Here is an 18,183-nt window from a genome sequence, read left to right as displayed (position 1 = left end):
ACGTTTGGCAGTTTCTCGTAGAAAAAAAATGTATGTATGTTTTTTTGTTTTGTTTTTTTACCCCTGCACAAATATCTACATTGGCTAAATTGTGCTTATTAGGGGGATAAAATTCATGGTTAACCACTACAATACAGGGCACTTTCGCCCCCTTCCTTCCCAGCCCAATTTTCAGCTTTCATCGCTCTCGCAATTTCAATGACAATTGTGCGGTCATGCTACACTGTACCCAAATTACATTTTTATCATTTTGTTTGCACAAATAGAGCTTTATTTTGGTGGTATTTATTCACGACTTTGTTTTTTATTTTTTGCAATATAAGCGCAAAAAAAGCTGAAATTTGGAAAAAAAACAATATTTTCTTTTTTCTATTTTAAAAGAAATCCAATAAAATCAAATTTTGTCATAAATTTAAGCCAAAATGTATTCTGCTACATGTTTTTGGTAAAACAAATTCCGTTAAGTGTATAATAATTGGTTTGTGTGATCACGGACATATGTACGCAAATGATCATGTACACATGTGTGCAGGTGATCACATACATATGTGTGCAGCTAATCATTGGGACATGTGATTTTAGTGGGACATATGTTTTTTTTATTTGGGGACATGTATTTTTATTATTTGGGGACATGTGTGTTTTGGGGACATGTGTGTTTACACTAGACTAGTGATCAGTGAGTAAAAAGCTGTAAAAACAGCTCATACTCACTGATCACCAGCCGGCTGCAGCGATCTGCTCTCCTCTCCTCAGCGACAACTTCCGTGTGAGGAGAGGAGAGCTGATTGCCTAGCAACCGGCTGTTTGTTTTGTTCACATGAGGGCTGTGATTGGACACGGCCGTCATGTGATCAGGAGGGCCAATCACAGAGCCCTCCTGCCGATCCGAGATGCGCCGTGTCCGGGTGACACAAGCGCATCGGGATCACGCAGCTGCGTGGGCACGTGCGCGATCCCCCTCCTTCTGAAGGACGTTCCTGAATGTCCAGTCAGAAGGAGGCAGCTCCCACCCATCCGTATATATACATTGGCCGGGTGGGAAGTGGTTAAATAAGGCCTGAGTCTACTCACTCGATTTACAGCATATACAGTGGATATAAAAAGTCTACACACAGGTTTCTGTGATGTAAAAAAAACAGACAAAGATAAATCATTTCAGAACTTTTTCCACCTTTTTAACCACTTGCTTACTGGGCACTTAAACCCCCCTCAGTCCCAGACCAATTTTCAGCTTTCAGCGCTGATGCACTTTGAGTGACAATTACGCGGTCATACAACACTGTACCCAAATGAAATTTTTATCATTTTTTTCCCACAAATAGAGCTTTCTTTTGGTGGTATTTAGTTACAGCTCGGAGTTTTATTTTTTGCTAAAGAAACCAAAAAAGATGCAAAAAAATAAAAATAAAAAATCATGTTTTAATAGTTTGTTATAAAATTTTGCAAACGGGTCATTTTTCTCCTTCATTGAAGTGCGCTGATTAGGCGGCACTGATAGGCTGCATTGGTGGGCACTGATAGGCTGCATTGGTGGGCACTGATGGGCTGCATTGGTGGGCACTGATGGGCTGCATTGGTGGGCACTGATGGGGCTGCACTGGTGGGCACTGATAGGCATAGTTAAGGCGGCACTAATAGGCACAGATAAGGCGGCACCGATGGGCACAGATAAGGCGGCACTGATGGGCAAAGATGGGCACAGATAAGATGGCACGGATGGGTGGCACGGATAAGTGGCACGGATGGGTGGCACGGATGGGCACTGATAGGTACCACAGATAGATGGGACTGATGGGCACTGATAGGTGGCTCTGATAGGGGGCACTGCTGGGCACTGATGGGCGGCACTGCTGGGCACTGATGGGCGGCACTGGGGTGCAGCACCTTTGAGGCAGATTTTGGGTGGCACTGTGGGTGGCACTGTGGGTGGCACTGTGGGCACTGCTGGGTGGCACTGTGGGCACTAGGGGCACTGCTGGGTGGCACTGACAGGGGGGCACTTACTTTATTTCAGGATGGCACTGCGGGTGGCAGGTGGGCACTGGCAGGGGGCAGGTGTCCGCTTGAATTGCTGGCCGTGATCGGGACTGATGTCCCGAACACGGCCGCCGGCGATCGGCTTTTTTTTTTTCTCCTCGCGCTGTCAGCGCGAGGAGGAATACTAGCCGATTACCGGCTCCGTTTTATCACATGATCAGCTGTCATTGGCTGACAGCTGATCACGTGATAAGGGGTCGGGATCGACCCCTTACACGGATCGGTGATCAGGCGAGTCTCACGGACTCGCCGATCAGAGCGCGCCGCGCGCGCCCCTCAGGGGGCGCGCAGGCCGCTCGTAACCGGGACTACGTCAATAGACGTAGTCCCGGCAATCTAGGTCCGCGCTAATGCCGTCATTCGGCAATAGCGCGGATCCCAAGTGGTTAATGTGACCTATAAAGCTGTGTTCAGAATTAAGCAATCATATTCAAACTCATGTTAAATAGGACTCTGTGCACACCTGTCATTTAAAGTGCCTCTGATTAACCCCAAATAAAGTTCAGGTGTTCTAGTCGGTCTTTCTTGACATTTTCTTAGTCGCATCCTACAGCAAAATTCATGGTCAGCACAGAGCTTCCAAAGCATCAGAGGGATCTCATTGTTAAAAGGTATCAGTCAGGAGGAGAAGGGTACAAAAGAATTTCCAAGGCATTAGATATACCACGGAACACAGGAAGACAGTCATCAAGTGGAGAAAATATGTAAAAACAGTGACATTACCAAGAACTGGACGTCCCTCCAAAATTTATGAAAAGACGAGAAGAAAACTAGTCAGGGAGGCTGCCAAGAGGTCTACAGCAACATTAAAGGAGCTGCAGGAATATATTTGGCAAGTACTGGCTGTGTGGTACATGTGACAATAATCTCCCATATTCTTCATATGTCTGGGCTATGGGGTAGAGTGGCAAGACTGAAGCCTTTTCTTACAAAGGAAAACATCCGAGCCTGGTGAAATTTTCCAAAAACGCATCTGAAGTCTCCCAAGAGCATGTGGGAAAATGTGTTTATGGTCTGATGAAACCAAGGTTGAACTTTTTGGCCATAATTCCAAAAGATATGTTTGGTGCAAAAACACTGCACATCACCAAAAGCACACCATACCCACTGGGAAGCATGGTGGTGGCAGCATCATGCTTTGGGGCGTTTTTTCTTTAGCTGGAACAGTGGCCTTAGTCAAGGTAGAGGGAGTTATGAACAATTCCAAATACCAGTCAATATTGGCACAAAACCTTCAGGCTTCTGCTAGAAAGCTGAACATGAACAGGAACTTCATCTTTCACCAAGACAACGACCCAAAGCATACATCCAAATCAACAAAGGAATGGCTTCACCAGAAGAAGATTAAAGTTTTGGAATGGCCCAGCCAGTGCCCAGACCTGAACCCGATTGAAAATCTGTGGGGTGATCTGAAGAGGGCTGTGCACAGGAGATGCCCTCCCAACCTGACAGATTTGGAGTGTTTTTGCAGAGTGGGCAAATATTGCCAAGTCAAGATATGCCATGCTGATAGACTCATACCCAAAAAGACTGAGTGCTGTAATAAAATGAAAAGGTGCTTCAACAAAGTATTAGTATAAGGGTGTGCACACTTATGCAACCATATTCTTTTTTTAGTTTAGTTTATTTTTTTTTTCAGTTTGTTCAACTGTGTTGTACAGTTTTATAGGTCACATTAAAGGTGGAAATGATTTATCTTTGTCTCATTTGTTTACATCACAGAAACCTGACATTTAACCACTTGAGATCCGCGCTATAGTAAAATGACGTGTATAGCGCGGATCTCAATTTCCGGGACTACGTCTATTGACGTAGTCCCCTTTAAGAGTTCCCCGCGCGCTCCCGGGAGCGCGCATCGGGGAAAATCTGTGTTGGCCGTGTCCGCTGGACACAGCCAATCACAGATCGCTGTAAACGGCCAATCACAGCGGCCGTTTACAGCGCGATCGCCTCCTCCAATGGGTGATGATCTCAAATGTAAACAAATGAGATCATCACCCATTGCCGAACGTGTCTCCTCACACAGCGATAGCGTGTGAGGAGACCGAAGGTGCTTGTGAGACAGTGAGACAGTAAAGTGATAAAAAAAACCCACCTGTGCCCAGATCTACCCTGCCAGTGCCCATATCTACCCTGCCAGTGCCCTGCCAGTGCTCAGATCTACCCTGCCAGTGCCCACCTGTGCCCACCTGTGCCCACCTGTGCCCACCTGTGGCCACCTGTGCCCACCTGTGCCCACCTGTGCACCGCCAGTGCCCACCTGTGCCCACCTGTGCACCGCCAGTGCCCACCTGTGCACCGCCAGTACTCCATCTGTGCACCGCCAGTGCCCGCCAGTGCCCGCCAGTGCCCGCCACTGCCCGCCAGTGCCCGCCAGTGCCAATCGGTGCCCATCTGTACCAATCGGTGCCCATCTGTGCCTCAGCAGTGCCCATCTGTGCCACCTAAGCAGTGCCCATCTGTGCCGCCTAAGCAGTGCCCATCTGTGCCGCCTAAGCAGTGCCCATCTGTGCCGCCTAAGCAGTGCCCATCTGCTGCCTTATCAGTGCACATCCGTGCAATAAATCAGTGCACATCTGTGCCAACCTATCAGTGCCCATCTGCCGACTCAGCAGTGCCCATCTGTGCCGATTCAGCAGTGCCCATCTCTGCCACCTCAGCAGTGCCCATCTGCCGCCTCAGCAGTGCCCATCTGCCGCCTCAGCAGTGCCCATCTGCCACCTCAGCAGTGCACATCCGTGCAATAAATCAGTGCACATCCGTGCAATAAATCAGTGCACATCTGTGCCGACCCATCAGTGCCCATCTGCCGCCTCAGCAGTGCCCATCTGTGCCGCCTCAGCAGTGCCCATCTGTGCCGCCTCAGCAGTGCCCATCTGCCGCCTCAGCAGTGCCCATCTGCCGCCTCATCAGTGCACATCCGTGCAACAAATCTGCACATCTGTGCAATAAATCAGTGCACATCTGTGCCGACCCATCAGCGCCCATCTGTGCCACCTCAAAAGCGCCCATCTGTGCCACCTCAAAAACGCCCATCTGTGCCACCTCATCAGTGCCCATCAGTGCTACAATGGCTAAACGCGTCTTTTCCGCTGAGGAGGCGTACCAAATTATTTCCGCGGCCGACGAGAGCAACGGGGAGCTCTCCTCTTCCGATTCCTTTTCGGATTCGGATTCTGAAGCCGACGTAACTTATGAGCCAGTCCTCAGCAGTGAAACACTGACTGATGAATCCGAGGAGGAAGATATCCGGCCCATCAAGCGAAGGCGTTCTAGTGAGGCAGTGCCGTCCACCAGCACCGCAGTGCCGTCCACCAGCACCGCAATGCCGTCCACCAGCACCGCAATGCCGTCCACCAGCACCGCAGTGCCCCAGCAAGAAAGGCCAAGTACCAGTGGGGTGTCATCTCAGCCCCAAAGGGTTAGGAGCCATGCTGGCCTTCCCTGTGCCCTTCAGAACCCCTTGTGGCTTCCTCCTAATTCAGGAGAGGCCAATGTTCCCCCTTTCACCGCCCAGCCAGGAGTCCAGGTGGACACGGAGAATTTTAGCCCCATCGATTTTTTTAATTTAATTTTTACAGAGGACATGTTGGCGTCAATTGTGGCCCAGTGCAACCTGTATGCACAACAATTTATTTTTCAAAATCCGACCTCCTATTATGCCCGTCCCTACGAATGGAGAGACCTAACGGTGGAGGAGTTCAAGCTTTTTTTAGGCCTCACATTTAATATGGGACTCAACAAAAAAAACCAATTACGTACCTACTGGTCAACCCACCCCCTCCACCACTCACCGCTCTTCTCCGCGGTAATGTCCAGAACCAGGTATCAGATGATCCTGAGGTTCTTACATTTCAGTGACAATTCCCAATGCCTTCCACGAAATGATCCAAATTATGACCGCCTTTACAAAATTCGACCAATACTAAATTATTTTTCTGAAATATTCCCCAAATTGTTTACCCCGGACCAACACATATGTGTGGATGAGTCCCTTATTAAATTTAGTGGCAGGCTTAGGATGAAGCAATTTATGCCCAGCAAAAGGGCCCGCTATGGGGTGAAGGTCTACAAATTATGTGACCGAGCCACAGGGTACACATATTCCTTCAAGGTGTACGAAGGGAAGGACACCCAGCTACAGCCCCCTAATTGTCCGGATTATTTGGGATCCAGCGGAAAAATTGTTTGGGACCTCATATACCCCCTACTGGATAAAGGCTACCACCTCTATGTAGACAACTTCTACACATCTCTGCCCCTGTTCCACAACCTTCACCGGAAGAAGACGCCAGCGTGTGGCACTGTAAAAAAGAACCGGAAGGGCTTTCCTCAAAGTCTGGTGAACAAGAAGCTGCGGAAAGGAGAAACCGCAAGTCTAAGAAACAAGGAGGTTCTGGCAGTGAAGTGGAGGGACAGAAGAGATGTGTACATGTTATCTTCTATCCACAACGATACCTTCGTAGAAATCCCCAGAAGGAATGGCCCCGTAAAGAAACCCAAATGTATTTCAGAGTATAATTTGTTCATGGGAGGAGTCGACTTCAACGACCAAATGATGGAACCATATCTGGTCTCAAGACGGACATATCATTGGTACAAAAAAGTAGTAATTTATTTTTTTCAATTGGCCATTTACAATTCATATGTAATTTACAGCAACGCCACCCAAAACCCCAAACGTTTCTTTGGCTACCAGGAGGAAGTTTTCACAGCCCTTTTATTCCCAAACGGCCCACCAGAAAATATCCGATCAGACGTTGTAAGTCGACTCTCCGAGCGCCACTTTCCGGATAAAATTCCCCCCACACCAGCAGGCAAAAGACGCCAAAAAAGATGTAAGGCGTGTACCAAAGCAGGAGTCAGAAGAGACACATCTTATTATTGTGCACAATGTCCTTCCCAACCAGGCCTCTGTATAGGCGACTGTTTTCGGCGTTACCATACTTCAATAAATTTTTAGTGAAGTATGGTAAACATAATCCTCAGTTCCTGCCTTCATACACCTTCACACCCCTTATGCCACTGCCTGCTCTGTAACGGACCCTGGCTTGTTATTTGACCACTCTTATGCCTGCCGATTCTGTACATACCGCTGCCTGATCTGGAACTGACCCTGGACTGTTATTCGACCACGCTTCTGCCTAACGATTCTGTACATACCTCTGCCTCATCTGGAACTGACCCTGGACTGTTATTCGACCATGCTTCTGTCTAACGATTCTGTATATATCTCTGCCTGATCTGGAACTGACCTTGGACTGTTTGACCACGATATTTGCCTGCCTCTTGGACTGATCTTGTATTCTGCAACTGGACTAGTGGGATTCAACACGGGGTCTCACATATGTGAGGGGCTCCAGTATAGTTTTTCTGGAAGAAGAAAACAATTTTCTTTGTTTTCTTATTCCTAGATTAGGGTCTGGAGACTCGGAGGCTTCAAAGAGATTTGGGAGGGAGAAGCCTCTACCCCTATCCCCATTCTGTCCTGAACGAGGCTCTACTTTTGTCTGCTGCCTGTAGGACTTACTGCCATCATGCCGCACTGACCACACCACAAGGACCTGCCTACTACCAGGACCAATATTTTTGGCACTGCTGACATCTCTGCACTAACCCTGGACTGTAATATGGACAGTATCCCTGCCTGCTGCCTGAAAAACTGTGTTCGCTGTTGCTGACCAAGTCCCTGCCTGCTGCCTGGACCAGTGATATCCTCCTGTGGACAACTGCACTTCTAAAACCACAGGTAATCTTTTCTTTACCCTTTGCTCAGCATAATGTATTTGGGGGTGTAATTCTTGGTATGTGCAGGCTATGTGTCCCTGGAACGCCGACGGTGTTTCTTGCATGTTGCGCCTCTGTATTTGGTCAGGCTGTGTAAAAGTCTCACACATGTGGTATCGTTATACTCAGGAGGAGTAGTAGAACGTATTTTGGGGTGTTATTTTTGCTATGTAAATGCTATGCGTTGGAAATATCTTATAAACCGACAACTTTGTGTAAAAAAAAATGCGTTTTCATTTTTTTCCACATTTTCCAAAAACTTCTGGAAAAAAATGAACCATTGAAAAGACTCATTATGCCTCATAGATTATACGTTGGGGTGTTAGCTTTCCAAAATGGGGTCATTTTCTGGACGTTTCCATTGCCCTGGTGTTCCAGGGCCTTCAAAACTGTAATAGGTGGTTGAGAAATGAAATGTGTAATTTATGCTCCTAGAATGCCTGAAGGTGCTACTTCAAAATTAGGCCTCTGTATGTGGTCAGGCTGTGTAAAAGTCTCACACATGTGGTATCGTTATACTCAGGAGGAGTAGTAGAACGTATTTTGGGGTGTTATTTTTGCTATGTAAATGCTATGCGTTGGAAATATCTTATAAACGGACAACTTTGTGTAAAAAAAAATGCGTTTTCATTTTTTTCCACATTTTCCGAAAACTTCTGGAAAAAAATGAACCATTGAAAAGACTCATTATGCCTCATAGATTATACGTTGGGGTGTTAGCTTTCCAAAATGGGGTCATTTTCTGGACGTTTCCATTGCCCTGGTGTTCCAGGGCCTTCAAAACTGTAATAGGTGGTTGAGAAATGAAATGTGTAATTTATGCTCTTAGAATGCCTGAAGGTGCTACTTCAAAATTAGGCCTCTGTATGTGGTCAGGCTGTGTAAAAGTCTCACACATTTGGTATCGTTATACTCAGGAGGAGTAGTAGAACGTATTTTGGGGTGTTATTTTTGCTATGTAAATGCTATGCGTTGGAAATATCTTATAAACGGACAACTTTGTGTAAAAAAAAATGCGTTTTCATTTTTTTCCACATTTTCCGAAAACTTCTGGAAAAAAATGAACCATTGAAAAGACTCATTATGCCTCATAGATTATACGTTGGGGTGTTAGCTTTCCAAAATGGGGTCATTTTCTGGACGTTTCCATTGCCCTGGTGTTCCAGGGCCTTCAAAACTGTAATAGGTGGTTGAGAAATGAAATGTGTAATTTATGCTCCTAGAATGCCTGAAGGTGCTACTTCAAAATTAGGCCTCTGTATGTGGTCAGGCTGTGTAAAAGTCTCACACATTTGGTATCGTTATACTCAGGAGGAGTAGTAGAACGTATTTTGGGGTGTTATTTGTGGTATGCACATTCCGTGTGGGAGAAATAAGCTATTACAATGAAAATTTTGTGAAAAAAAAAAAAAAAAAAATCGTAATTTTGCAAAGAATTATGGGAAAAAATGACAACTTAAAATAACTAACCATGCCTCTTACTAAATACATTGGAATGTCTACTTTCCAAAAAGGGGTCATTTGGGGGGCATTTGTACTTTCCTGGCTTGTTAGGGTCTCAAGAATGGAGATAGGCCTTAGTACATCAGATGTGATCTTTTTTTGCAAATCTTTATGATTTGCACCATAGCTTGTAGACTCTATAAATTTCACACAGATCATATAATATGCAAAAATTTGGGTTATTTTTACCAAAGATGTGTAGTAGTATAAATTGTGGCCAAAATTTATGAAGAAAAATTGCTAATTTGCTAAATTTTGTCACAGAAACGAAGAAAAATTCATTTTTTTTCAAAATTTTCGGTCTTTTTTCATTTATAGCGCAGAAAATAAAAAACCGAGAGGTGATCAAATACCACCAAAAGAAAGCTCTATTGGTATGAAGAAAAGGACAAAAAAATCATTTGGTTACAGTGTTGCATGACTGAGTAATTGTCATTCAAAATGTGAGAGCACTGAAAGCTGAAAATTGGTCTGGGACTGAGGGGGGTTTAAGTGCCCAGTAAGCAAGTGGTTAAACAGGCGTGTGTAGACTTTTTATATCCACAGGCCCAACATACGCTACATGCCCTACTCAGAACAACGACAAAGGATTCTGTAGTTTGCCCACAAATCTTCTCTTTCCAGGAAAATACAGGAGTCCTGCTCTAAACTGCAAGTTCACTGTTACAGGGTTCTGAAAACTTAAACTATTCGCAAGGTACTCATGTCTTTTGCTGGAGATGCCAGTGGCACAAAGGGTCTCCAATACATGTTTTCAGGGACTGCCCTGCTCTACAAAATTTCTAATATGAAATTCAAGATATTAAGCCACCTTTCTTCTATACCTGACACCATTGCCCTCACACATTATAAGAACATCAAAATCTTGCATTCCATTATGCTGGAAACAGATCTCAGCCCCCTCAGTTGACTCTGGATAAGTAAGGTCGATGAAATCCAAAACTATGGGAAAACCTGATGGGGAAGTGAACCATACCGAAGAGCAGTTCCACAACAGAGTACAGTACCCTCCTGAGTACGGTGTAGGTGCATGATCCTAATTTTTTTTTTTTTTTTCAGGGTAGAATGACAGGACTAGGCTGCTCCGTCTTATGATGTAACTCACCTGGGAATCTTTGTGTTGTTACTTTTGCTCTAGGCACTTTCCTTGTGTAACTGACAAATCTGTCTCTTTATTCTTTCTGTGTTTATAAAGTTTGAAAAATACAGTAAATAAAGAATTACAATGTATTTCTGCACACACCTGCCTTCAGGAGTATATAATGTACTTGGAGTGCACTGGTCATAATAAGCCCAGTGTACAGAATGCAGTGGTCAGGAGCATGAAATGTACTACACAATGTCTGTATAACGCAGGAGTCAGTAATATATACCATAGAGTGCAGGAGAGCTCAGGGGTCAGGAATCTATATCACAAGTGCAGGGTTTAGCATTATGTAACATGGAGTGTGAAGGGCTCAAGATTATGTAATGCAAAGATTGCATGGTACAGAAAACAATCAAAAATTAGTCCCCCCCCCCCCCCCCCAACACCACCACCAAAATCCCTCCTCAGTATAGCGTTACACTCTGACAGCTGGTTCATTTGAAAAAGCTGTCTATCACACCAGAAAAGACTAAAAACGATGCATACACCATTTTCATTAGTGCTGCAATGCTTTTACCCAATACTCTGAGCAGGCAGGTGACACAAGAACCTACAACTTTGTAGTAGTGTATAAAGGGTGTCACTTCTCTCCACAGATATTCAATATAGCAACACAAATTTAGCTTTGTAAAATGGGTTCACATATATGAACTTCCATTATGGCGTTAGTTGATTGAATATGTCTAATCATTAAATTGTATTTTATGATCCTGTTAAGATTTTTCTGTCTTTGCTGCCAATCATTGTCTTCTGATGTTTCAGAGCAAAATCTTTTCCTTTGGCTTGGGCCAGAAAATAGAGACAGTGTCCCCTTTCCATGGCATTTTACGTCCATTTGTGGGGCAGCCTTGTCAGTCATGTACTCCTAAAAGTATGGTGAGTGCCGGGACTTGAATCTGTTTGTTCTGCTTTAGTGTGATTCACAATATGGATCCTGCTCTTCTGTCTAGGAAAGCTTTTTCTACAAGAGGCACACAAGGCTTGGATTCTGCAATCTCATCCATATAACAGAGGAGAATACACGGTACTGCATAAAATAATATAAACATTGTAGTCAATTTACATGAAAGCTGAAGTTTAGTCAAAATTGTTTCCTATATAGCTGTGGCAACATCACTTACCTGTAATTGCATATGTCTCGTGCCATGCAAGCTGCTGCTTTGTGTAGAATTATTTTTTTCGGGGTGCCTTGGTGCTGAATTTCCAGAACAGGGGAGGTAAACCTTTTTGGAGGTACGGTTTTACACACATGCACTGTAGCAGCCAGGAGTGCATGTAAGTCTTACAACCCGCCTATTGGCTGTGAGATAGAAGTGATCCACCGGAACGCTTCCATTGACCCTTGGTGATGTGCCCCCTTCTATGTTACCTGGGCTCCACTGTTCCACTTGTCCTGGATACCTTTGGCAGGTGCCACTGGGTGGAGGTGAAGGAAATCGGTGAATGTCCAATTGCTGAGATTTCCTAGCTACAATGAACACAGAAGCAATTACTTAACTTCCAGGTTTGGCTGTCACTCAATCTGCATTCTAATAGCTTCAGTGGAAGGCAGGTGAGACATCGGGGGTCAAATAGACCCATGATCCTCCATTAAACAGAACTTGTCGCAACTAAATGCTAACCCATAAAGGACTTTTGGTCTTCTGTGTAATAAAAATAAAGTTAAGTGTAAAAAATATTAAAGTTATGCAAAATTTTCCTTGACGCAAGTAATTGTGCCTGTGGCATGTGAACCCCTTAGGTTCCACAGGGAGTATAGCAAGCATGCTTTACTGCATATACAGACTGATTTTACTGTTGTGGGTTTAGTAACCCTTTAAGCCTCTATAAGCAGCTGTATATTTGCCTATTTGTCCATGCACATTAGGATGTTTGCAGACATATTTGCAGAGGAGATTTTCAGGCAGAGAAAAAACCCCATCATCACGTTTTAAGAGCTTTTGGGCAGAAAATGCTTGACAGGCATAAACGCTCAATGTTTAGGAGCGTTTAGCGTTTGTAAGTATACACTGATTAAAATTTGAGTAGTGGGCAAGGTTTTAGCAAAAAAATTCTTATAAAAGGAAATGCCTCTCCTTAACTTTTGTGGGTATGTGTGGGTTTTGTGTGAATAAGAGCCACTATGAGCATGTTTAATGCTGCTTTTTCTGCCAGGGGTTCTGGTACCTTTCAGTGGCCTAGTGTGTATTATGGACCCTTAAAGTGTTAATATTGTTTTCCCTGGTGTTTCCATTACATTACCATACAAATGAGGGAGGGAACAGAATGGCATGAAAAAAAGCCAAAGTGTTGGCTGATCTCAACTAAGACACTTTTTTCACTTGATGCATAGATATCGCGGCTGGTTAGTCAGAAGACTGTGTTGTGTAATCTTTGTATGGCAGCAATCAGTTGACCAGGATGTCCGCTCTGACTTGACAGAAGCAGTCTACAAGCATCCCAGGTAATAATTTTAACTTTCTTTTCTTTTTTTTTTTTTTGCTTTTATAGTCCCTTTTTCTTGAGCTTTTTCTAATCCATAGTAAAATACGCTAAAGCGGAATATTGGGCACAGTCCTACTCTTCCATGTAACCATTGGCAGTGCCACCTTTCTAATAAGTACATAGCACATTATTGGTGAAATTTATCTTAATGCTAAGGAAAAGGTAGAAATTCTGTAAATGGATAGCCCCACCCTGTGCTGGTTTGTTTTGCATACACACAGCAACTGCATTTTGGAACAAATACCAAATTAGTGTTTTTGTATTTTATGGGATGGCAATCATAGCAGAAGTAGAGCAAACGCTACAGAATGTATGCAGTTTAAAGCAAAACTTAGAGGAGCTCCAGTCTCCCCCAAAAAATGTAAAAGTCAGCAGCTACAAATACTGTAGCTGCAGACTTTTTTTTCAAATAACATTTTATTTATTTTCAGTTGTTGCATAGGAGGATAAGTAGTACAGGTATACAGTGGTAACAGTGTATCTGCAAGACTTTGCAAGGTCAAGGATAAATATGCAGTATGTAGTAACGGATCGCGGGCATATACAACAGTTTTTAATAAATTGGTTGGCAGAGTGCTGGGGGACAGAAGACACCAGAAGTCAGCTGTCCGCTCCAGCACCCCAATAGCTCGGCGGGATCTGCTTTGCGACCTATGCAAAACACTTAAAACGTAGCAGAAAGAGTCTGCTGTATAAACAAAGAGGGTTAAGAGGAAAAAAACAGAAAAGAAGGAAAAAGCCAGAGATCCATGTCGCCATACCTAACTCGGTTCGCCCGTAGTCCTCCAGCAGCCACCATCTCCCCCAGACCAGATCAAATTCCTCCAGCCTGTCCCGTATTCTAGCAGTCATTTTTTCCATAAGTTCTATGTCCTTTATCCTGGAGTAAAGGGCTTCCATAGTTGGGGCCGTTTGACTCTTCCAGTTAAGGGCTATCAGGCATCGGGCTGCCGTGAGGATGTGCCGTAGGAGCTTCGGGGATGGCTTAGCTATTTTTGGGTTCAAACGGTACAGGCACCTCAAATAGACGGATAAGGAGCTGTCGGGTCAGGTTCCAGAATGGGGATATCAGGGAGCAGGCCCAGTATATATGGAACAGGGTGCCCCTGTCTTTTAGGCAACGCCAGCAACGGTCAGAGGTGGAGGGATATATTTTGTGAAGTACGTCTGGGGTCCGCTACCAGTAGAAGAGTATTTTATAGGAGTTTTCCTTATAAAGGGTACATAGGGAGGATTTAACTGCCCGTCTCCACACCCCCTGCCAAGCCTCCAGTGGAAATTCCTCACCCAACTCCATTTCCCATCGTAACATGTACTTGTGTTTGCCCCTTATGTGGAAGTGGTGTGAGTTGAGGATGAGGTATAGGTCCGAGATCAGTCCCCTGCGGTTCTGTCCTTCAAGTATAATCAGTTCAAATGGGGAGGGTGGCGAGAATTGGAGTCTCGTGGCTATGGTTTGCGCAAAAATGTCTGATTTGTAGGTAACTGTAGAACGTCTGTCGGCGGAGGTCGTGCTTGGCCTGAAGCTCCGAGAAAGACAGCAGTCTTCTCGTTCTGGGGTCTCCTAGGTGTCCCAGGTGGAACAAACCTCGGGATGCCCAGGGCCATGACATCTGGTGGGTTAAGCTATCCGGGAGCTTAGGGTTGCAAAGAAACAAGGTCATCAGAGATGACTCCGAGTGAAGCCTGCATTCACGGGAGAGCTTTCGCCAAAGCTGGCGAAGCTGGGCCATCGGCCCTAACAGCCGGCTTGCATCGATCGCTACATCCACGCCCCAGAGTAAACTGTTTGGGTGTACCGGAGCTAGCCATATTTTTTCTATCTACGACCACTTGTATGACCGTTGTGGGAACCATGAGACTATTTCCCGTAGCTGTGCCGCTTGATAGTACCTAACCAAGTCAGGAAATGCCAGGCCGCCGTCCGAGCGCAGAGCAGTCAGGACAGAGCCAGGGACCCGGTGTTTTTTAAAGTTCCACACAAATTTCAGCAAGTCCTTCTGGAGCATACAAAGGTGCGTGTAGGGGATCGGAACAGGGAGCGTCTGAAACAGGTAAAGAAGTTTGGGGAGAATTACCATTTTAATGGACGCGATCCGCCCCATGAGCGATATGTGGTGTGCCTTCCATTTGTGGATAAGTTCCCTAATCTCCCGGTAGAGAGGGGGGAAGATGGTCTGGTACAGGGTGTGGAAGGACGGGGTAATAAGAACCCCCAAATATTTGAGAGGAATTCTCCCATCCGTAGGGAAACGCCAAACGTAAGTGGGTCCCTTCCGCTGGCGTTATATTAAACAGGAGGGCCACCGACTTGGAGGCGTTGATTTTATATCCCGAGATCGCCCCATATCGGCTCAGTTCCGCATGTAGGTTGGGCAGTGAGGTCCTAGGCTGTGTCAGGGTGAGGATGACGTCATCCGCGAAAAGTGATATTTTGAATTCCCTGCCTGAACCGAAATTCCCCTGATATAAGGGTTGCTCCTAATGGCCTCAGCCAGGGGCTCCACACAGAGTGCAAACAACAGTGGAGAAAGCGGATATGCCTGGCGAGTGCCATTGGCGATAGAAAAAGTCGGAGACGTTGCGAACAGGGTTTTAACTTGCGAGGTGGGGGTGGTATAAAGGTGTTGTATTGCATGTAGGAAAGGACCCTTAAAGCCCATGTTTCCCAGAGTTGCTGTCATAAAGGGCCAACTCAGACGATCAAATGCCTTTTCTGCATCTAGACTCAGGACCAGAGAAGGGAGGTTGGTTTTTTAGCTACGTTGATGAGGTCAATGATTTTCCTGGTGTTTATCGCCCGCCTGTCTGAGAGGTATAAAGCCTACCTGGTTTTTGTGGATTAGGGCGGGAAGAATCGCATTGAGGCGGTTCGCTAGGATTTTTGTAAAAATTTTTAGGTCTGAGTTTAATATAGCAATAGACCTATAACTGGCGCAGGAGGTCGGGTCTTTGTCCGGTTTTGGCATGAGGGATATGAAAGAAGCAAGCATTTCAGTCGGGACAGGGGACTATTTAAGAAAGGAGTTAAACAATTTGGTCATGTGGGGGCTCAGAATGGGTAGAAATGCCTTATAGTACTTGTACGGGAACCCGTCTGGCCCTGGAGATTTGTGGGCCGGGATAGCCTTCACAGTTGCTAACAGTTCCTCCTCAGTAATTAGAGTGTAAAGATCCTGAAGGTCCGTGTCCCTCAAACGGGGCAGTGCTATGTTTTCTAGGTACTTGGGGATGCGGTCGGTCAAATCAGGGGTTGGTGGGTCATGGGGTATGTCTGGCTTGTTGTACAGGTCAGTGTAAAAGTCTGCAAACGTGTCTGCGGGTGGGACAGAAGGTCTCCCCTACCGTTTCTAATTTGGGAGGGCGTGGAAGCCTGTGCTCGATCGACCAGCTTCCTGGCCGGCAGGGTCTGCGCTTTATTGCCCTTGTCATAGTAGAGCTGTCGTAGACGAATGAGTGCGTTTTCAACTGAACCTAGCGCGAGATCCCGCAGAGTTAATCTCGCCTGTACAATTTGTTTAACCAGTGACACAGAGGGGGAGACCCCTGAAGCCTAGCCTCAAGGGTCTTCAACCGCCCCTCAGCCATCAGCTTGGCGGCCTGTGCGTCTCTCTTCAAAGCTGAGGAGAGCGCAAGGCAGCGACCCCGAATGACCGCCTTATGGGCCGCCCACACGTCTGGGGTGTTGTTTTCAGCAAAATACAGTTGGAGCGAGGTTTCCAGCTCCGCTCTGGCCGGGGAGTGCTGCAATAGGTAGTTGTTTAGTTGCCAACTGCATGGCTTATGAAGGGGCGCCCCAATGTCTAGTGTCATAGTTATCGGGCATGATCGAACCAGGAAATGGGTAGTATGTGTGCAGATCGGACGGCCCTCAATGTATTGTTATTCACGAAGAAGTGATCGATACGCGAGTGAGTGCGATAGGGGGCCGAGTAAGAGGTGTATTGGCGGTCCTGCGGGTGCAGAGTTCGCCATGCATCAAAAAGAGCCCGTCTTCTGGTGAGCTGGCGGAACAGCTTAGAGTCCCTCAGGATTTGTGATGCCTGTGGATTCACCACAAGGCGGTCATGTGGTACGGATGGAATGAGATTGAAGTCCCTCCCCCCCCATCACCAGAAGCTCGGAGGGCGTCCTAAAGAGGTGGGATAGCACTCTAGACAAGAAACGGTGCTGGCGAACATTAGGGGCATAGAGGGAGCATAAGGTCAGGGCCTGTGTCCACCAGGTACCGCGGAGGATGACATAGTGGCCCTTCGGGTCTAGGTATGTCGATGTGCACGTAAAGGGGGATCCCTTCTTGAAAAGTATGGCAACCCCCGCCCTCTTACTTGAGCTGAAAGCCTGGTATACCTGGGGGAAATGTCTAGAGGCAAACTTAAAGGAATCATCTCGGTTAAAATGTGTTTCCTGGACCATCACTATGTCCACCCTGGACTGCCTAAATTCCCGGAGCGCGAGATGTCGTTTTTTTTATTGGAGTTTAGTCCATGTACATTAAGTGATAGTATCTTTTTTTTTTTTTCCATAAAGATTTTATTAAGGTTATAACACAGGCAGGTACAAACATGCATAAGCAAAACAGGCTTAGCTTACAATACAGGTCAAGGCAAGACTTACGAAAGGGCAGGAAATATCTCCTGGGTAAACCCAGTAATCGGTAGGGGGGAAGCAGTCCGTTCCAACATTCTTTTATGGTAAGTGCAAGTGTCACAACTCATGAGTACAGGCGAAAGGAGAGGGAAGCCGGACGGCGACCAGCACACGTCCAAACCTCCCAATGATATATGTGCAGAGGGGAAGGGTCAATTATGGCGGAAACGGCACAGCCGGGTATGAGGGAGAGGGAGAAAGAGAAGAAAAGGCAGGGGGGGGGGGTGACGAGAGGGGGAGAGAAAAAAAAAGAGGGGGGGAGAGAGAAGGAGGAAGAGAAAAAAGAGAAGAAAGGGGAAGGAAAGAAAGGGAAAGACATGACAGGAAGGGAAATAAAGAGGAAGAGGAAAAGGAGCGGGGAGAGGAAAAAGAAGGGGGGGGGGGGTGCAGCCCCACGTCCAGAATCAATCGGGGGGGGGGGGGGAGCAGGGGAAGGTTCCAGAAGCCCGGGAATGGGTTTAGGCACTAGAGGAGGGAACGTGTTGCTTGAAATCTGCGGTAGTGGTAAAGTGTGACCAACAGGCCCAGGTGATCGAAAAGTTCTCCGTCCTTTCCTGCGCAATATGAATCAG

General features: G+C 46.1%; 1 protein-coding gene across 1 annotated transcript in view; it reads left to right on the top strand.

Annotated features, from left to right (window-relative positions):
- The window catches only part of GPAT2 (glycerol-3-phosphate acyltransferase 2, mitochondrial), a 206,570-nt gene that overhangs the window by 6,405 nt on the left and 181,982 nt on the right, over positions 1–18,183 (top strand). Inside the window, 3 exon segments of the mRNA XM_077469522.1 lie at positions 11,240–11,353; positions 11,428–11,501; positions 12,810–12,920. Coding sequence (XP_077325648.1) covers positions 11,240–11,353; positions 11,428–11,501; positions 12,810–12,920 — 299 coding nt within the window.

This window comes from Lithobates pipiens, unplaced genomic scaffold, assembly GCF_037356315.1.
Source record: "Lithobates pipiens isolate NorthernLeopardFrog02 unplaced genomic scaffold, aLitPip1_a1.2 Scaffold_8, whole genome shotgun sequence".
Classification (NCBI taxonomy): domain Eukaryota; kingdom Metazoa; phylum Chordata; class Amphibia; order Anura; family Ranidae; genus Lithobates; species Lithobates pipiens.
Note: the sequence above shows the minus strand (reverse complement) of the source record. Positions and strands in the feature narration are given on the sequence as shown.